General features: G+C 42.0%; 1 protein-coding gene across 5 annotated transcripts in view; it reads left to right on the forward strand.

The window, feature by feature from the left end:
* The first annotated feature begins 252 nt into the window (after positions 1 to 252).
* Positions 253 to 21469, forward strand: part of GAB1 (GRB2 associated binding protein 1) — a 91880-nt gene continuing 70663 nt past the window's right edge. For 4 of the 5 annotated variants that reach the window (XM_058803275.1, XM_058803276.1, XM_058803277.1 and 1 more), the window contains exon 1: positions 253 to 956. In XM_058803275.1, coding sequence (XP_058659258.1) covers positions 885 to 956 — 72 coding nt within the window. In that variant the 5' untranslated portion in view covers positions 253 to 884. Of the gene's footprint in view, positions 957 to 1563; positions 1768 to 21469 lie in introns of those variants that run through there. The other variant, XM_058803280.1, reaches the window with a different exon arrangement.

A 21469-nucleotide genomic window follows, 5' to 3' on the forward strand; every position in this document is an offset into this window, starting at 1 on the left:
TCACGGGCCGCCGCCTACAGCTCCCAGGATCCCTCTGCAAGCGCGGCCGGCCGTCCCTCCCTCCCACCGTGCTTCCCAGCCCTTGTTGTTTGAAAAGGCTCCGGCAGAGTTTCCACTCGGAGCGCCGCTGGGCGGGGGCAGGCGGGGCCGGCCGGAGCGGCAGCGCCGCTCGGCGCCGGGGAAAGAGGACTCGGGGAGGGCTCGGCGCCGTCAATTCCAGGGCAAAGCCGTCCCTCAGTGGCCGGCAGGGAGCGGAGCCAGCCCCGGGCACGGCCCCAGCCTCGAGGCCAGACCCCCGCCCCGCCACTCCCCGCGGAAAGAAAGGCGAGGAAGGGAAGACAGGAGCGCTGCTGATCCCCTCCTCCCGGCGCAGGGGGAGGAGGAAGAAGGGGAAGGAGGCGACCAGGGAGCCACGGCGGCCGACGCTGAGCTCGGAGGGACGGGCAAGAGTAAGCCCCCCGCGGCCCTGCCCAGCGGGAGGGTCCCGGCGGCGCGGAGGAGGCGCCACCGGCGCGGGGCGGTGGCTGGATCCTGGATCCTGCCCCGGGACGCCGAAGTTGTGGCGGCGCGGCGGCCGCCTCTGTCGTCTCTCTCGATGTCCGTGTAACTCGGCGGCGGCGAGGAGGAGCAGGAGGAGGAGGAGGCAGGGGGGACCCTCCCGCCTCGGCCCCGCTCGCCGCCCCGCTCCGCTCCGGCGGGCTGTTGTGCGAGAGAGACACACACACACACCCTGCGCCCCGTCCCGCCCCTCGCCCCGCAGCCCCGGGAGGCCGGGCCGGGCGCGGTGCTGTCGCCGCCGCCGATCGCGGCTCCCCGTGTCCGCTGCCTGAGGAAGAGAAGGAGCAGGAGGCGGAGGGAGCGCCCCGGCGGGCAGCGGCGCAGCCATGAGCGGCGGGGAGGTGGTCTGCTCGGGCTGGCTCCGAAAGTCCCCGCCGGAGAAGAAGCTGAAACGCTACGTGAGTGCCCTCTCCCACTTGCGGGCCGCGCTCCCCCTTACTCCCTCCCTTCCTCCCTGCCCCGCTTCTCTCCCGCCGGAGCTCCGCGCTCGCCTCCCGCTCCCGCCGGCCCGGCCCGGCCTCCCCGCGCGATCCCTCCCGGCCGGGCCCGGGCGAGCCGCCCTCCCGGCCGTCTGCCCGTTCCAGCCGGGACTACTGCACGCCACGTCCCTGCCGCTTCCCTGGCTTTTCTTTTCTTTTCTTTTCTTTTCTTTTCTTTTCTTTTCTTTTCTTTTCTTTTCTTTTCTTTTCTTTTTTCTTCCTTAAAAAAGGGGCGCTGAGCGGTCAGATGTTTCAGCCCAGCTTTTATTGCCTTTGCAAGGGAGGGGGCGGAGTTTTCCCCCTTCCCTCTGGGTCCGGGCTCGGTATATATGTATTTTTGAACGTAAACACTTGCTGTCCCGGGGCTGGTGCCCGATGCCGGGGAGGGCGGGGGCGGCCCCGGCTCCGCGCCGCTCCCGGCGGGATTGCACCCGGGGCTGGTGGCCCGGGGACGGCGGGAGCCGGGGATGCCCCGGGAGCGTTCCCGGTGGGGCGGGGGGAGCTCTGCCCTTGCTCTCCGCTCCAGGAAAAAAAGGGGAGGGAGTTGTGAGGGAAGCGCCGGTGTCTTTGCCGAAGTTGTTGCCACTGTTGCTCGGCAGTGGCTGCGCTCGCAGGGGCTGCGGCAGAGCGGACACCGCGCTGCTGGCGAGAAAATGGAGCGCGTTTGCTGAGAGGGCAGATTCCATGGCAGGGCACAGCGGAGCTGCGGGGCCGCTCGGGAGGCTGTCAGGTCACGTACGAGGGATGGGTGATGCCAGGAGTCATCGCTGCTGCCTGAGCCCTTTCCCATTGGCAGCCGCCTTGTTTCGCGGCATCTATGTAATTGGGACAAAATGTTGGGCCTTTTTTTTTTCTCTTTTCTTTCTTCTCCTTCATTTTTTCCCCCCCCGGTGTTTTCCTTTTTAAGCAGCTAAACTTCAGATTTATTTGTGAATCTGTGAGTAGAGATCTTAACGTGACCACCTTATTTTTGGCTGTTAGGGATTAGCAGTCTCTTCTTGAAGAACTGTTCTGGGCTTTATTTTAATGCCAGGAAATTTCTGAAATGAGTCTCTCATTAAATTAAAAACCAATATTTGGGGTTTTGGGTCTCTGGTTCCCAATGTCAAAAATCCTCTTTGTGCGAAGGAAAGAGGACGTCCTGATGGGTCACAGCAGGGTTCTGCTTCTCTGCTGAATTGGACATGGACTGTATTATTTATGAATATTTTCTATGTCTGTGTGTGTATTCACAGGATATCTTTACCAGTGTGGAGGAATTAAGAGCAGTATTCATGTTTTTAAAGACTTTTAATAAATTTTCTGCTCAAACTCTTAATCCCGTGAAGGGTGCTGTCTGTAAATGACAGAGTTTGCCCTCATTAATCAATCTCATTAATCAGTCTCTTAATATGCCAACTTTTTTCCATATAGCTGCCACTTCAGTGTATTTATAGCTTCATTTCCATACTGGAATTACACAAGAACCTTTGAGGGGAAAACCCTGACTACAGAGCTGGTCAAGGAGTTCCCTGTCCTAAAGAGGTAATGCCTCAATTTTCACTAGAAATGGGAATGTGCTTTTTGAGTAGGCAGAGTATCAGGGTGATTATGGCATGCTTATGTTAGCGTGATTTAATTTAACATCTCCATGCACTGTAGGCCTTAAGGTCGTGAGGTTAAATTCTACACATTATTTTTGACTCTTTCCTGCTTGTATAAAAGAAAGGTACCATTTAAAGAAGGGCTTAAAGTAAAATTCCTCCTGTTTGTATGTAGTGTCTGATCTGTAGCAGCTGAAGGCTGACACTCCCTTCAAAGACTAAAAGTGACCTTTACATTCTGGTTGCCGTCTTCAAGCAAACAAAAAGTTGATGTAGTTAAGACAATGAACTTTAGCTGAGTGCACTGGCTGGAAAGTTGGCTTGTGCTCCCTGTAATTCTGTGCTTGAGCAAAGGCACAGCAGAGATTTGCCTTTTCCAAAGCCATATTTTATGGTAGTGGTGTTTCAAGGGGCTGCACCATATGAAATGATGGGGAAGTGATTTTAATAGGAAACTGCTTTTCTGCAATGCATACTTTTCACAGGTATGTGTGAAAAATTGTAACTTTGTGCTCTATTGGGTTTTGCATGCAAGTGTTGGGGTTTGTTATCATCTGGGAATGAAGATAACAAGTCTGATATTGCCATCAAATATGGTTTAGTTCTTAAAAAGGGTGAAAAGGACTTTGAAGCTAGAACACAGACATATGTTTTGCAGGGACTATAATTTTTAGTTTGAAACTGTTGGACATTAACTGTTGGTATTAAAGCTAGCTTATAGTCATTTTGAGGCTAAAAAAAGTAAAAACCCTCTAACCAGCCCTGTCCTGCAGGTGGGATAATCAGATTTCCTTGATAAGAATGCCTTAGTGCCACGAATGTCTGTTTCCCCTCTTGGGAGTTCTGTTCTCATGCCTTCTTTATGTGGTTTTGGTATGGAATTAATGTTCTGACAGCTGTTGGTACCTGCTGTCAGTTCCCTGGAGCTGCTGCTCAGAACAGTTTGTCTGAGGGAATAGACTGGTTGTTTTCAGCAGCAGATCGCTGAAAAAAGAAACTTTTGGTGCTGAAGGTAACTTATGGTGCTGGTGAGGGGGTCACGATGTGGATTTAGCAGAGGAGAAGAAAAAGGGAGTTGGGGCTAAATCCTGCACAGTTCTCCACAGACTGTGCTCTGGTTTCATGGGTACATGAAAGAACTTGTTTATGCAGAGAGATGGAGGGCTGTTCAATTTCACAGCTTCTGTTACTTTCTTTCTTCCCTTGTTCAATTGCCTTAAAATTTGCAAACGTTTATGTGCTCACTTTAACTTGCTGTGATTTTTCTGTTCTCTTATTTTTAAAAAGTCTAGTTGGAAAGCCCCTTTCTCTCCATCTGTCCCTTAAAATGTGATAGTAAACCTTGGCTTCATGGTTTTCTGCTGCATTGCAGTTCTGCGGTGCACATGCCAGTTAAAATTGCTGATGCTTTGTGGTGGCAGCGCAGTGGTTTTTTACTGCTATTATGCTAGGAAACCACCAGATATTTAAACACAGCTGTCCTTGGTAAAGCAAGAAAAAAAAGCTTGAGGGAATAGGAATAAGTCTTAAGTTCTCTCTTAGAACGACTATGCTTTTGTCTGGGGTAGGCTAGTGCTCAGTAGGATGCACCTGGATGTGCTTTAAAGCACCTGGATGTGCTTTAAAACAGAATCTTAGCATTGATGGTTGGTTTATGGAACCAGTTTGTAGAAAGTCTACTGATGTAGTGTAATAACTCCCAGTATTCTGAGGGAATCTCACCAGTGTGCATAAATATCTCCAAGTCTGGTGCCAAGAGGTTGATGCCAGACTCTTTTCAGTGATTCTCAGTGACAGGATGAGAAGCAATGGCCGTAAACTAAAAACACAAGAAGTTTCACCTTAACATGAGGAAGAATAACTTTACATTGAGGGTGGCAGAGCACTGTCATGATGTCATGGGCTCTCCCTCTCTTGAGACATTCCGGACCCACCTGGACATGTTCCTGTGTTGTCTGCTCCAGACAGGGGTTTGGACTGGATGATTTCCAAAGGACCCTTCCAATCCTAACTGTTCTGTCATTTTAACATGTCCTACTTAGAAATCCATTTCATTGGATAAAAGGTAAAACTCAGTCAAAAATACTGTGTAGACTAAACACTTTAGGATAAATTGGTTCAGATTTTTCTGTATCTAACAGACTTCCCCATTCTTCTTACAGTTCATAAGATTATTTTTGAAAATAAATTAAGAAACCTTAATTTTGATGTAAGTATGGCTAAAAATCCTGTGATTGTTTGACTATTCCTATTGATAGTTTGTTTAGTTATTTTAAAGCAAGGAGTTTAAAAATTAGAACTGGGCTTGATCTCCCTAGGATGTAAGGGGCACTGATATGATTCAGACAAGGCTACAGATAGCATCCTCTTACTTTCTAATCTTTTCAGTTGTAGGCAGTGACTAAAAAAATGCCAGATTATTAAGCTAGTTATTGATGTTTAAATTAGAGACTCAGACAGCATAGGTACAGAAGTGGAATATTTGCTGGATTTTTTGTTTGGCAGTTGCTCTTTGGCACTAGTTACATAGGTGCATCTTCTGTTCTTAGTAATACTTAACTGTGCTGTGATATGTAAGGGTTTTAAGAAATGTTATCTTTGTCAGAATAGTTGCAATTTGGTAAAAGCTGCAGTGCCTGACCGAAGCCCTTTTTCTGGAAGACACTTGTTTGTGTTAAGCTTTCTTTTGTGGTCTTTCATCAGCATAGTGAGCAAATTTAGGAAGCTGGTTGGTTTACAGGAGAAAACCAAGCCAAACTAAGATGAGCTTGTCTGACATCATTGAGTGAGCTCCCCATGGAACAGGGTCAGGTTAAGTTAACTTGAGACAGATGAGTATTATCAAGAAACATTATGTGACATCTTTTGTATTCTGAACTTGATTGTGCTTGTGCTACTCAAGAAGTTGAAGACCTCACAGGGATTGGTGTTGAGGCAAGAAACCTTCCTTCTGGAAGGAAATGTGACCTTCCCCTTCTGCTGTGCACTGGTCAGAAAACAGCAGTTTCACTTTTGATCCTTTCAAACGTGAGTTAGTAAACCCTAAATCATGAAGTTGAAGGCATGACTAAACACAGTGTTTTTGTGGGTTACAGGAGGAAGTTGCATTGTTTTGTGTGCCAAGTGAAGGTGCTGATACGATCTTGGGTATGACTTTGGGGCTGTAGCTACGTCCTGAGCAAGCTGTTGGGGTGTAAGGCTCACTTGAGGAGCATGGAACTCATCATGCAAGTATTTGACAGGATGTCAGCGTCTGGTTTTGGCTTTGCTGCCAAATAATAACTCCTAATTTGAGAAAGCAGCAGCTGAGAAATGAAGGAACAATCAAATTCTGACTTTTCATGATATTGAAGATGGTTCTCAATTGGATGTATAGGAACTTATGGATACCTTTTCAGTATTGCTTCTGTGTTTTGATAAGTCTGTTAATGAGATTTGGTGCAGCTAATCACAGGAGATTACAGTTCAATTAGAAACTATAAGGGAGCAGGGAGAGGAAGTGGGAAAACAAATCAGTGTCTGCTACTTTCTTGATGCTGCATAGTGGCTGCTCCTCCATGTGTGCTCAGAGTCTTGCATCATTGAAATTAAGTATAAGTAACATATGTACTAAGCAGAGGAAATAATGAAATAATATGATTCTAATTTCCAGTTATACACAGATGATCTTGATTTGCATGCCTTTTAGTCAATCATCAGCCCAGAGCAGCTGTGTGAAATGTCGGTTGGATTAATTGAGAAAAGAATGTTTTATTGGACAGTTTAGCTTTGAAAAGTATGGACCTTGACTGTCAAAATGAGCATCAATCTGGAAGTCTTTGGTAGAGCAGATAACTCTTTCAACTGAGAGGTAATTCTTGGTATTCAGCAGTCCAACAGGGAGAAGACAGTGACAAACAGAACTATTTCTAGTGTTCTTTTATCTCCCTCTTTAAGTTTTAAAAATGTTGGAATAATAGTCACTTCCAAGGCATGTTTTATTTTTGTCTTTTTTGGCATAACTTTTGTATCACTTTATTTGAATCAAATGCACTCTTCTACAGACATTTAGAAAACATTTACTCGCCATTAAATTTTAGTAATGCCTTTGATAGAAGTGTTGGCAAAAAAGTGAAAGGAACATCGGTTATTCAAAACATAGTAAATCTAGGGAAGAGGATAAACCTGTGGGTTGTAGATGACTCTGGCTTGGGCATCTTATACTTCTTTAGTCCTTTCATCTTTTCCTAGTCTAAAAGTAGATGCCACTGAACTATATTTCACTATTGGTTGAAATATTTTCCTGAATCAGGAAGGGGAGTACAACTGATGAGATGCAAGTTTTGTTTTAACATAGAGCTAAGATTCACCTCCTTATTTTTTCATTTCCACTTTTGCAGTGTTGCAGTGACAAACTTCTTGAGACCCTTTCAAAATTGCCTTAATGTTTTCTGTGCTTCAGTTAGTAATCATTTTATTGCCAATAGAAGCAAGTTCAACTGTTGCAACTTCATTGCAGTATTTCATTAGGAGGGACAGACTTTGTCTTGCAAATGACTTGAGCAAGGCAGGCAGAAAGATCTCACAGAACGGGATAATCTTCTCAAGGGAGGTAAGTGTTGTATACAGGTGAATATTGTAGTACAGTGTAATTTGCTGTTGTTTGAGGGACTCTAATGTGAATTCAGCTCCTTATATGTACAAACAACTAGCTCTAAAGGAGTACTATGTATTTCTTTCTTTTTTCCTTTCCTTTTTTTGGAAGGATCAACAGAGAATTCTGCCGTCTCCCAACTGCAATAGTATACTATTTATTTCAATTCCCTCTTTATCAGTTCTTGATTAGGCTTTTACATTGGTTCTTTTATGAATTCTCTTGCTTGTTTGCTTTAGAAATAGTGTTCATAGTTACACAAATAATGTTAGCTTTGTAAGTATTGTTCAGTGCAGTATGCTAGTTGTATTTGTGAAGCTTTTTTATTTTTTTTAAAGAAAAGCCCCTCCCAGCCCCCAGCCCGGCTTCCAATAAAAGGTGATGTAGTATGGTTTTTGTACTTGTGTTTGCTGCTAACTGTTGACAAAGGTTTTGTTTCTCATGAGGAACTTTTGAAGCTCTTTCAGACGTGCCACAGTGCTTTTATTTGTAAAAAGTGCTCTTATGTTATGTAGTATCTTCCTGTCTCTGTAGCAGGATCCAGCAAGGAAATGTTTGAGGTAACTCTCTGTGAGATGAGACTGAATTAGCTGTTGAACTCTCTAACCATCTTGTTCTTTATGTGTTTTTGTTTTTCATCTGAGAAGGAATATATCTAATTGTTTTTTATGCCCAGAATTACAACTTTGATTAAACTCCCTGAGGTTATGGTGACACATTTTTCTTCCTTTTTTTTTCCTTGGTAAATGGCAGTTTTTCAGGGTAAATGGCAAATGGGGTATTTGGAGTTGTCTCTCTTGGTGACACAGCAGCATGTAACTAAAAAGGTCAGGCAGCTATGTCCATAGCTTTATGAGGCTTGTGCATTATTAAATAGAATATCTGTGCATAACACAAATAATTCTGTTTAAAAATATACCTGGAGAAGGAGGTGATACTTCAGCTGATACAGGAAGCTGTGCCAAGATCCAGCCTCTCTCTTCAGACAGCCAGGTTTAGGCCCCAAATTGAGAAGTGAATTAAATGAAAAGCTTTTGCTCCTTTTTATTTTGTACAGCAATTTCTTGGCAGACTGATTTAAGAACTATGTTTTTTCAGGAGCTGTGCTTGTTCTTTTGTCTGAGAATTTCTAGCAAGTCAGGAAAAAGCTTTTCCCTCTCTGTGTTTTTTAAAAGGAGGTAGTTTTTGCCTTCTGCCACAGGATGAGAAGCCTTGATGGGGAGGTGCTGTGCAGGCCAGTGGCTGTGTGTGGTGGCTGAGGATGGTGACCAGGCATTGGGATAACCTTGCTAGCAGGAAAAAAGCAACCTCGTCCCTTTGCCTGTTCCCCACACAAGCTTTCCAGCCGTCCTGCTGGTGCCATGTGGGTCGTTCTGCTGCTTTGTAAGTGAAAACAACACCAGCTAAACCCTTCGTGGCAGTGGAGATAGTGGCTGTCACAAAATAAATCTGCCTCCCCACCCAGTTCCCAGCACAGCCAGCCGTGGGGCAGGGTGATGGCAGATGTGCTCTCCCTTCCTCCTGGGTGAGCTGTCTCCACCCCGGCAGGAATGCCATGGCTTTCTGTGGAGCAGGCTCCTCTCTCTGCTGCTGCCGCCATCACCAAGCTCCTCAGTGCTTCTGCCTCAAAGGAAAATGGGGAAAAAGAAAAACAGCCCAAAATTAGGCTTCAGTTTATTTTTTCTATGTTGTCTGGGGTTTGGGATTTAAAAGCAAAATAAACCCTCTGGAGGTGTTTATTTCTGACAGCAGGAGTTCATTTTGGGGTATGGGATGAGAATACAGGAAGCTCTTCAAACAGTTCAAATAGATCTGTGATGCAATCAACACTGAAGAATTACAGTACTTTTGGGAAGGTTATTAAATGGGTTAACATGCAAATTATATCAGATGAAAGATGGATTTTGAGTTTCAAAATGGAATGCTACCCATTTCTAAAAAAAAGCAGTTCTGAATGTTATGTGTCAGTTTGTCACTTTGCCTTTGTATGAAGAATAACTGCACTGAGTCACGTACTGTGTTAGACAAATGTTCCCATTCACACTTAATGCATGTTTCTGTTACGGTTTTCTGATGCTTGTGTTTCTATGTAGATTCTTAAACAGGATCAGATGTAGTGGAAAAGCTGCACCTGGTTTTGGGATGGTGCAGGGAGAATTGCTGCTTTATAAGGAAACTTTTTGAAACCAGTTGTAAGTCCTTATACAGAATTTAACAGACATTTATGATTTTTAAAAATGCATATGCACACCTGTGATCCTTAAAAATAGGGTAAAATACTGACAGCAAGTGTGCCCCTTTGCAGCAAACACTGAAAAGTAAGGAATTTATTAGGAAAAAGCTGGTGGGGATGATTTATTTGATGCTAGTAATGGTTGTTATAAGTATTGGTATGTGTTTGTTTCATCACTAAACAATCAAGAAAGAGGATGTCAGAGTAATCTATGAACTTGATGTGAATTGACAATTTGTCCTTGTATTGTTTAATTAAAAAAAAAAGGGAGGGCAGGGAGGAAGAGAGGAGTGTTTGGAGTGTAGTTAGAAACAGAAGAGGCTGGTGTTCTCCAGGGAAAACCAGGCTGTGGAATGCTCTGCCATGTGGTATCCCCATGGGAATGCAGGAGATTCTGGGGAGGCTTGGAGAGAATCCCCAGTCTGTAAAACATGAACACTTGGAGGTCCAGGCTGTGATAAGAGGAAACTTCTAAAATGTCATGTTGTAACTGGTTCCTTTGGTTCTCTTGTGAGATCCAGTCTATTTGTAGGAAGAGTCAGAGGTAGGCTGTGAGCGTGATGCCATCTGGCAGTTCTGCTTTCCTAGACAGCAGTGATCTTTATGAACTTAATTTGAGATTTAAACCACAAACTGACAAAAACTTACTCTTTTTGAATCTATTACTTGTTACATAATTCTGAGATTTCTTTTGGTGCTCTTCATTAAAGAAATGTTTTCTCTTTCAATTACATGTTACACTGGGTGATGCTCTCATGGTAGCATTGTAAACTTGTTGTTTACAAAATCCTTCCCTGTTGCTAGGGGAGATAACTGTAGTAAGTGCAGGAGTAGGGATGTCAATAAGTGTATCTTCCTGAATCTTGCATGTCTTAGTGCCTTTCCATTCACTGTTTGTATGCAATTATTGCTGAAATTATTAGCATCGTGCAGTGGGAGCAAGTTTTGCAGTCTAATGGCTTGTTACTCAGTGTGAAATAATGCCCTCAAAGCTGAGGTCATGTCACACTCTTAGTTATGACGTGTGTAATGCGGTTGTCTGTGTGCCCAAATGAAGGAAAATTGCATAAGCTCCTCAGCACTATGAGAGATAACTAAAATGACTCTTTACTACCTGTTAACAGAGAGGACATACTTGTCTTCATTTAGGAGTCAGCCGTTTCTAAAATAAAACCTATTTTTTCTTTTCTGGAGTTTTGGTGTGGGGAAGGGAGAAATGGGGCAGGGGGAAGATCTAAACTGAAGAGTAGTATACAAGTGACTCATTAGTGTAAACTGGGAAACTTAACCCAGGTTTCATCCCAAGGTAGTTTTGTCCTAGGACGAGTAACTACAGAGTTTTCTGCTAGGGTGTGTACTTCAGCGCTAAGTTAATTCACAGTCCTTTGAATTTTTCCTTGATCTGATGGCTCTGTTGGTCTGTGAATCTCTGCAGCTCCAGGAAAAAAAAAGAGCAGGAATTTATTGTCTGATTTAGAAAGAGAATGACTGTAAGATCTTTACTGAAAACACAGTGGAGGCACCACTATGGTTACATACATTTGAGAGTATTCTTTGGTGGGGTTTTCTTACAGTGCAGCCACAACTTACTGTGATACAAATCTGCTTGTTTGCTGTTTTAGCCTTGAAATGGGCATGTTAATAATGCAGATTATTACTGCAGTGTAAGAAACTTTAAACTTTTGTTGTGATCTAGCAAACTGTGGATGGGAGGTGCAGTGTGGTAAGCAGCACTGCTGAGATTGCTTCCAACAACTGCTGGCAATGCAGTGCTATTCCCACCGGGGTGCATCTCCTGCCTTGTGCTTACGGGAAGAGCCTTTCCTGTCAGTCTCTGCAACCGGCCTCAGACAGCTGGAGCGTGTTCCTGACTCGTTTAGCTGCCTGGAGAATCAGGTCTTTGATCCTTTGCTTCAGGTAGTTGTTGTTTAAAGGGAGGGCGACTGGAATGTTCTTCTGAAATCTCAGTCTGCTTAATTAAAATAAAGAATAAGGAAGACTGTGATCCGTCCTTTCCAGCTGAGAGACTGAGCTGGACAGATGTTTCTTACTCAGTACTGAGGAGGAAAGTCCCTGGCTAGGGACTCTAGAAGGAGGGTTAAAAGGTGAAGGAATCCTGTGGGGGCCTCCTGCTGCAGTGATGGATTCAGCCCTGCATGAGTGGGATCCAAGATACAAAACTTGTGTGTCTTCATCCTTTCCCCCTCCTCTCCCTCCTCCTCCTCCTCATTCCTCTCATTGCAACTACTTTGTGTTTATTTTTCTACTTTTAAATTACATAATTTAGTCCTTCCTGTCACTTCCTAATGTCTGAATCATAGGTAGCTCTTCCTGCCTGCAGTAAACAAACATTTTATTCCTGGCCCCTTTCCAAACATTGAGATTGTGTTTATGAAGGTGGAGGGGGTCCCTCTGGCAGTGTGCTTGGGAAGCTAATTCAGTGTATAGGTTGGGTAAGCTGCTTACTGCATGCTTCTGTGCCCAGCTGATTTCCTTGTCTTTCCAATCTTCCAAACTGATGGAGTTGCTGGGCTAATCAGGGCCAAGCAGGTGACTGGTTACAGATAAAAAGAAAAAAAACAGATTAAAAAAAACAGATAAAAGCAGAGCATAAACAGTGGGCCATGAGCTTCTGCAGTTAATAAGAGTAGCAAGTAGATTGCCTCAAGTCCTGCTGCTGCTGCTGGTGCCTCTTGGCTCTCTCACACTTTCCATATAGGTGCTGAGGTCCATGGTGTGGGTCATCTGTGTAGTCACTTGGGAGAAACACTGCTTGGTCTAACACTCAGGCTTTGCTCATTTTTTGGATTATTTCACTGCAAGGCAAGAAGATAACACAGGGTACTTTGGAGCATGTGTCAGCCTCCATCAGCCTGCTGTATATCTTGGACCACATTTGTAGAAGCTGCAAAATAGAAATGTGTCATCCTCATTTTTCATGTTATTACTCCTCTTTCTTAGCTTTGAAAATCCTTTATTTTATTTTTGAATTGACTGTGACTCCAGAATGATGTAGAGAAGGCACAGCTAACACCCATGGAGGCTTTCCTGTTGCATTTGCATGCTTTTTACTGGTTACTGTTCTTTATGAAGAAAATTCATAGAGCAGCCTCACAATGTGTTGAGCACTGCAGCTCCTGCTTGGCATGTGGCACTATTAAATGGACTTGGTTTGGTAAATGGAGACAGCAGGGGAAAGATCCAGGCTTTTGTTTGGCAGGTTTGCACTTGTAGTTTCCTGCTCATCTGTGCCTTCTCACTGCCCTCTCTGGTTCTTACTGCTAAGATGCAAGAAGGTCAGAATGAGTTAAATATGTTTAGGATAGATTAGATGAGGCAAGAACACCCTGATTATGAATATGACTGACTTAATTGTGCTTTCTTAATTGTGTAAAAGATAAAGAGATTGCCTTTTTCTTAAGCTACAACTTACCCTGACTTTTCTGACAGTGGTGTTTATAGCATGGGAAGCATATTATCAATACAGATGATCTAAAAAAGCTACCAAAACCATGTTGCAGGTTGTCCCACTAAGACAAAGCAACAGAATGTTACTCTAGTCTAGTTCAGTACCAGTTTCAGAAAAGACAATTGAAGCAAAAGAACCCTGCTATTACATGCCATGGGAATGTCTCCTGTTTTTTCTGGCTGAGGCTGCATATGCACAGGGACATGGGGCTTTCCCTTGTGTCATTTTTTCTCATCCAGTAAATGAATTAATGAAGTGCTTTAGAAAGATAAGATTGAGAGACTTAGAACCTGAGAACTTGTTTTAGTTGTGGTTGGATTGGATCCCCTTTTTGCCATCATTGCCTACTTGCAGTGTTTGCCTCTGTGTAATGAAAAAACTTACATTTTATTTTGCAATAGTGGGAGGAGTTACTTTTTCCTATGGCTGAGGTTGAAATGAGTTTTCTGTTTGTGGAGTATGAAAGTAATTTTCTTGGGGGTGCAATTTGGGTAATGTTCTATTCATTGTACTTAGTAGGGAATTGGAAAGAAAGCATGGTGATAGAAGACAGCATCCTCTTAATAGTATATTCCAGTCTAAAATCATGGCAACCTCTTTCATAATAATACTGTACCATGTGGAAACAATTACATGAAAATGTTTTTATCTGTTTGCTACATGCATTTTGGAAATCTTGGAACTTAACAGTACATATTCAAATAAATGCCATGTTAAATAATGTAGGAAATACTACATTCTGTGTCCTTTCTGTGCCATGTGGTGAATTTTTTGCTGAATCAGAAACAAAAATGTAAGGGCTAGGTGCTCTAATTATAGTATTATAGGGCCTGTCTACTGTTGTCTTTAAGCTTGTAATATAAAGTGTTTTGGTTCAAATGAAGATAACACTTACTAAAGTACAATGAAACCCAATTTTGCAGTCATTTGCATTACTTGGTCTTGTAATGTTCCACAGTACTATTTTATCAGTTCTGGTCAGTAAACATTACAGTGGTGTCCAAATCTTTCCATTGGAATTTGAGTTTATTAAATTGTACTCTTGCATTGAGTTTCAGTGATAGCATTATTGCCATTCATCTGATTACAATCTTGCCTTCTCAAAGAATGTTGGGCTTTTTATTTCTTTAAGAAGATATAAGTGGTATTAAAGTGAAATCTGATGAGGTGTTGTATGATTTTTAGCATCTTGTTAAGCAGCACTTCTGGGTTACTTGTGAAATTTCAGTAAGTCTCATTGTAAAGTGCAAGTATTTCTCTACAATTGAACTATGCAGCCTTGAGTTACTATCAAACACCTATATAGTGTTATGACAAAAATCATGCTAAGCCTTATACCAAAACTTATGACTGTGGACAGGTGTAAGCCAAGAAAATGGTTGTGGCTATAGTAGAAACATGCTTTCCCATGAAATAAAATCCAGGGATGTAGCCACTGTAATTGTGCAATAAAGTGTCATAAATGTGATGTCATAGTCTCTGCAACTTTCTGAAGGGGTAGTCTGATTTTGAAATCAACCAAGTAGTGAATAACAAGCCTCAGAATTGGCTGAGACAACAGCAGACAAATCTGCATCATTTGGAGGAACAGTCATCTCCTTAGTGAATTAAACTATTGCAGAATAGAACTTGTTGACTCAGTGTGTTAATCTTGGCTTTTCATGAAGAAATGCAGCATCCAACGCTGATTAATTATTTTTTTATAACAGATCCCTGAACTGCAGGCTGCAGAGTTAGGAAGAGGCTGATTGGAAGAGAGTTTATTGAGGCTATTAAACATAACTCTTGTGAAAAACTGCAGTTTTTCTCTGGTAGCATTCAGACATTCTTATTCGCCTGTAGAAAAAGATCCCAAGGTGCAGATAGGATTGCAGGACTGAGGTTTTGATTTACGAGGACTGTTTCACAAGGGTGAAATTACCCAAGGGTGTATCGTAAAGATTAGACAGAACCCAGCAAATCTTTAAGATTCAATGGCGTAACTCAGAAGGTTTGTTTGGGATAATTATTGTGATAACAAGGACATATTGCTTGAAATGTAGCTAGTTAGTCATGTGTTATTGTAACTTAAAAACAGAATGGGAGAGTCCTCCAAGTTTGCTGTGGGTCTTGGTTAAAAATGAAGTGTTGTTAATGAAATTATTTGAAAGAACAAATTGAAATTCAATTGAGTGTGGTAAAACTTAACTCAATGTGCAAATAAGGATAAATTCCAAATGTAATAAAGCTCAGTTTATGTTTTTCAGTGATTACCAGAACCTCTTGAGATATAGATATATAGATATATAGACATATATAGATATATATATATAGACATATATAGATATATATATATATAGACATATATAGATATATATATATATAGACATATATAGATATATATATATAGTAATTAAAGCAGTTGAAACCACTTAGGAATTAGTCATGTGCCAACAAAATAAATCTCTGTGCCTTCCTAGTAAAAAACGGGAGAATCTTTACAAAGCCTCCATTCCTGTGGTGTTCAGGTAAAAATGTAGGTAAATAAATAAGTCTTGCAGTGTGCCCAGAAGGTTTTCTTTGAGGGGTCAGCTGGAGCAAAATTTGGAGCCAAGAGCCTTCCTAGGAAGTGAAGCCTTGGCTTTAGCCTGGCTCAGTCTTTCCTCAAGGCTTTTGCAGATGCTTGCAGAGTCCTACAGGTGACCTTTTCCAAGCTGATACCTATTCATTCTATTTATTTTTTTTCTCTTTTCACCTTTATTCACTTTAGAAGCTAAAACTCCTTGCTTGAGCTCTTTTACTTAGCCTCATGACATAATACCCTGCTACCCTTGTACCTTAATTGGCTTTCCTAAAAGGTAGTAGTCTTTTATTTTATTTTATTTTTTTCCTTTTCCTTTTGGTCTCACTTTCTCTTGAAGTTTTGCAGCTTCTGTGTCAGCTTGTATCTGTTCATCTTTGCTCTGCATTGCCATTTATGTGTCTGTGGATGGCTCCTCATGCTCATTGTATGTAAACTTTGCATCAATGGCACACACTCAATCTCTCTGCTCATAAATGTTGCCTTTTCTCAAGACTTGTCTTCTGTATAGTACTACCACTAATGTTTTGCTACCAAATTCAGTGTATTTTCTGTGTTCTTGGTAGTTGGTTTTGCTGCTGACATTTCTGTTCCTTTAACAGAAACCCAGCATCTTCCTGACATTTAAGTCTCTTCACCACTGGAATTGCCTATTCCAGGAACTTGTAGATGGCCTTGCCCACATTCATCATTGCCTATGCATGTAGGCATTTACCAGACAGAGCTCAGTGTAGCTGGTTTGGTTTTGTTTGTTTGTTTTGGTGGTTTTTGTTTTGCTTTTTGTTTGTTTGCTTTTAGGTTTTGGTTGGGTATTTGTTTTGGGGGTTTTTTGTGTCAGTCCTCCGTGAGCCTCCTTTTCTCCAGGCTCCAGAGTTCATTGATAGAGATTTTAATGAGGGCTGGCCTATATAGCTCTAAATGCCACAACTCAACTCTTTTTTTTCTTCATAGATTCATAAAATGCAGTTTCCATGAAGGTTTGTAAAGCCATTCATAACTGCACTAAATCTCTATAGAGACTTATATATTATTATTTTTCCTGACTGTTCTAGCAGATTTATCTCTGGTTTTAAACTCTGCACTAAGTTTGGATTAAGTGATAAAACTATTTTCTGAACTATTAGAACTAGAGGGTGTTTTTTGCATTCTCTTCTCAATCAGGATTGATTTCTCCTGTTATGTGTCCAAAAGATTTGTGAGGTTATTCTATTCACTTGTGTATTTTTGTGAGATGTTCTTATGTCTATACTGAGGGAAGGAATTACATACAAATTTTCTCAGAAGACTTCATAGTGGAACAGTCTCTTTCTCTGCTTGGAAAGCATGTAGCAGGCTTTACATGTAAATGCTCTTTTTTAGTCGGATCTGGGCAGATTTAGAGATTCCTTTGTAGTTTGGACTTTGCCCATATGGAAATCCAGGAAAGCCAAAATGGGTTGAATTTTTGTGTAGACAGAATTGACAGGATAGAGCCTGGTGAGCACGGGAATTATCTCTGCTCTTTTGGGAGTGCTGCCAAGATAAGCTGCTGTCCTCTGTATCGGCTTAAAGTTTCTTTGTGATCATCCTTCAGTAAAGCTCCAAACAGAGTGCGTGGTTCAAATTCCACTGAGATATAAAGTCAAACAGAACTATGAAAGCTGACCCCTAAAGGAATGCAATTTTAACTATAAAGCCAAATTTTCTTTCCTTTGATGATCTCACTACTCTAATAATAAAATAATTAGGTTTTTTGAATTTTATTTTTAATGTAACAAAACCTAAAGGCGGTGGAATTCATAACGTGCATTCATTCTGTCATCTGAACGAGGTGGAAAGGTTTGGAGTCTTGAGGTGCTTTGACAGCATCAGTCGTGTCTTCCCTGGACAATGCCTCAATTGGAACTTTTCTCCCAAACTGTCGTGCAAGTCTGAAGCGATTTGGAGTTGGGAGATACATTTATAGTGGTGACATGGCCACTGGCCCTACTGCTTTCTGTTTTCACAAGTCTTTGAGAAATTCGCTAAGAATCATGCGTGACAAAGCAGAATTAATTACCATGCACAGGAGATAAGCCCTGTATTCCATGTGCTACCCCTTCTAACTCAGAGTATTTTGTGATATGATGATGTAATCCAAGCCTGTTGCTGTCTAAGAGGAAATAGTTGTGTGAGCCCCTCACCAGGATCCTGCACAGATCAAGGTACCGAGGGCTGCTGCTGGTTGAGCTAAAACTGACCAGGCTGTTTTAGTTTTGAGTTTTGCAAAGACCCTGATTGGGAGAAAAAGGTAGAGCTGTCTGCATATGGATGGGAAAGCAAACTGGAAGTGGTGCAGACCCGTTTGTGCACTCTCCAGTTGTTCTGCTGCATCAATCTGTGCAAAGCATTCCTGAAAAGGGAGTCCAGGAGTGGAGAAGGTGATGGCTTGTTATTTTCTGATCTTGCTAACCAGCAATGTTCTTAATGGGAATAACTGGAAATGAAGAGGCTACTCAGGTGTAATGAGGTCTAACTAATGCAACCAGTGTTTCAACTTGTTCTACTGCATGTTTGCTCTCAGGCTTGTTTACTGTTGTATAAGCCAAACTAGCCTGTCTTGTTGAGTGAGTGTGGTAAAGTCTGCAGAGCTACACGAATGTGCTGTAACATCTTGCACAGCATTAACAAACTCTGCCCCTGTGCTGTGACACACTAATGGTGCACGAAATCTCTGTGCTTTTCAGACATCTCAGAATGATTCTACCAATTTTTTGCAGATTGTGGGAAATCAGGCACACTCAAAAATATCGTAATACCAGCCTTTTGTATTAAAAAAGTAAATCAAGGGATGTGTGTTCCTGACAGAGGAAAATGGGAATTGCGGGTTTTTTTTATTGTTTGTTCTGAAATGTAGTGAAAATGTGTTGATGGACAGTTTGTATCAAGTGAGGCAACTTATTTTTCTTTTTTTTTAAACCCCTTTCCTAAGTTCACTGCCTTATTGGTCTTCTGGTGACCTTTTGGAGTTCATCACAAGAATATTTTTGGTATTTCATATAATAGAGCTACTATGAACAGCTTCTTTTACTGAGAAGATCTAGAGTAATAAGAATGTAGTAGTCATTGTGCATAACACTTCCAATGAAAAGGAAAGTTTTATTTTCTTCTTGGACTAAGCTTCATGAGTTAATATGAAGCAAAATCTAGGAAAAAATTTTTCAAGTGAGACAGTTAATCAGAGCTACTGTAAGTTGATCGCTGTTGTGCTGAACAGAAAAACATGAAATTAATCTCGTTTTGAACCAAGTTCTGCAGTTAATGTATATTTTACCAGTTTTGTTCATGAGAACTGCTTCAACTGTAGAATCAGGTCTGTTGTAAAAATTTGGGGCTTTGATGTCTAGAATCACTTTTTGAATCCCTTTTGAACACTGGGATGTAATACTCATTTGGCTCCAAGAATCTGAAGTTTCTCAAAAGACTTTGTTTCCCTCAAGAGAGTTATTCAGAATAGTTATCTCGATGAATTGAAGTATCTAATTATAATCCATTGATTTAATAATGACCTTTGAATAAAAATGTTTTGATAAAACAGAAATATTTAATTATTATTTCTGTCACTGTAAAAAATAAAATACTTTAATTTTACATGAAAGCAATAATACAATTTAATCAGAAAACTAAAAATACAGCTCCACTGAAGCAATTTATGTTTCCAGATTTTTTTTCCTTCTGCTCTTCCCACTTTCCCAAAAGGTTGGAAGGACATGTAGCTTCACAATTTTTGATTTTCCTGACTTTTCCTGTTTTGAGAGCTTTCCTAATGTGCTGATCATCGTTTGCTTGGGATAGATTGTTCTTAGTTTCTTAGGGTAACTTAAAGTGGAGATAGTGAGCCTATATTTATGCATAGTTTGCCATGTGTCTTGCATCTCAATATTTCTGAGTAGTTATCTGACGTCCATAATCTTTGTTACAGAAAGAAGGTTTGTGCAAAATGCTGGTTTTACAACTGGAGAGGCCATGACCCATAGTGATTTTTATCTGGAAATAGTAGCTAGAAGGGAAGATGTTCCCTTATTTGAAACTTCTCAGTAGTTTGGTTTTTTAGTGTTTTTTTGTTGTTTTTTTTTTCATTATTTGAATATTCATTCTAATTATTTTGTGTGCCATGTAAGAAACTGCTGTTTTCAGACTCTAATGATGTTAGCGCGGTGTGTGGGTACCATAGGGATGGAAATCCAGCTTTCCCTGGGATTCAGGGGTGCTTGTGGAGCCAGCAAGGGGCAGGGAGCACTGTGACAGTGTTAGACTTTTACTATTCTGTATCACAGTGTCTGACGATCCTGTGTGTTGAGAAACCTACAGACAGAAGCTCAGGCTTGAAGTAAAGGAAATTGTGACTGGTAAATTTTAAACTTACTCTGGAGTATAATAGGTTTATCTAGCAAACTGGAAGTAGAGCAGCAAGGAATTTTTTTTACTGCTCTTATTGCATTAAACTGAGAGGATGCAGAGAAGAATTGAGTAATGTGGGCTGCATGCACTGTTGGTGATTGGTTGGCCTTGTATATTTACATTTGACTTATTATAGTATAGTCATTCTTCTTCATCTTCTAAAATTAGCAAAGCGCAGCACAATTATAATACTTTCATGCTTCGGGATTAGCTTTGCATTTCATTAGTTCATTGGTTCTTGTTTATGCTATGTCAGTTCAGGAAGATGATGTTAAACCGGACTAACTTGTTTTGAAAGTTCAGTACAAGTGTGTGCTTTCTTCATCTCTAGTTTTGGATCTCCCTTCTCTTCTGTTAATGTCAGAGTCTGCCTACCTGTCCTCTCTGCTGAGCTGTAGGCAGCGCCGCGGAGCAGCATCAAAGCGTTTTATTTGCTTTCAAATACATGCATGCATTTGATGAGAAGTTTTTAGTTGACACCTCACTAAATCCTCCTTTTTTTTTTCTTTCCTCCTCCCCCACGCAAATATTTTTAGGACAAGATTTACTGGTAAAAATAGCAACAAGTTAGAGGCACCTTGCTTTGGCTTGGTTATGCTTCTCATTAGAGACTGGTGTTTGTGCTTGTCTGTGTGGTGGCCTTTGTCACCTGGAGGGCACCGTGCTGCGAGTGGCCACTTCTTTCTTCTAAGTCATGGCCTTCAGCAAAAGTGGTTTCCAGCTGTTTGGGGAGGAAGTTTGGTCAGAAATGTGAGGGCAGCTCTTCTTGTCCCCCCTCAACCTTGTTGCTGCTCCCTGCACCTCTCCCCGCTGCTGTGGAGCACTGTCTGACTCCATGCACAGCTTTCCAAGGAGACTGCCAAGTGTGTCTGACTGTCCCCAGGGAATTCCCAGGAGTTCCTGCCCCTCCACCTTGGGCTGGCATTGCTGCTTTTCTTGTGCATCTTGTGGGGTTTCTCCCTCCCAGGCTGGACGCTGGTGGGAGCAGACGTCAGGCTGTTGTGTTTTTCTTCCTCGAGCGCCGCTTTAAAGTTACCTGGCAGGGAGTGCACCCTCTTTAGAGATGACAGTCTTGCAGTGTTTTGATGGGTGCTTTGAAAGGCAAAAGAGCACTCAGCTGGGTTAGTGGGCAGATGAATGGATGTGGCCCTGGCGCCCCATGCACTGGAGCGCTGCGCTAACGAAGCGTTCAGACAAAACCAGAAGGACGAGGCAGTCAGCAGCCAAATGTCTCTTCCTCCTGTGACGTGGTGCAGGGGCTGGAGTGAAAGATGAAACACTTGCCCTTAGACCCATCTTCAGGGTGCAGCCGCGTGCTTCATCTTGGTGTCTTTCCTTGCAGTTGATGTTAATGGAAATGGCCTTTCTCCAGCACGCGCTTTTCTTGCTTGCAGGCTTCTCCAGGACCTTGTAGTGAAGTCATAAAAGCTTGGATCTTTGCTATCGCAGTCCTTGCCATAGCAACACACGTCATAGCTGAATAATAATTTATTTAATGGGTTTAATTATGAAAACTGGGAAAGGCACTTAGGAAA

Source organism: Ammospiza caudacuta, chromosome 4 (genome assembly GCF_027887145.1).
Source record: "Ammospiza caudacuta isolate bAmmCau1 chromosome 4, bAmmCau1.pri, whole genome shotgun sequence".
Lineage (NCBI taxonomy): Eukaryota > Metazoa > Chordata > Aves > Passeriformes > Passerellidae > Ammospiza > Ammospiza caudacuta.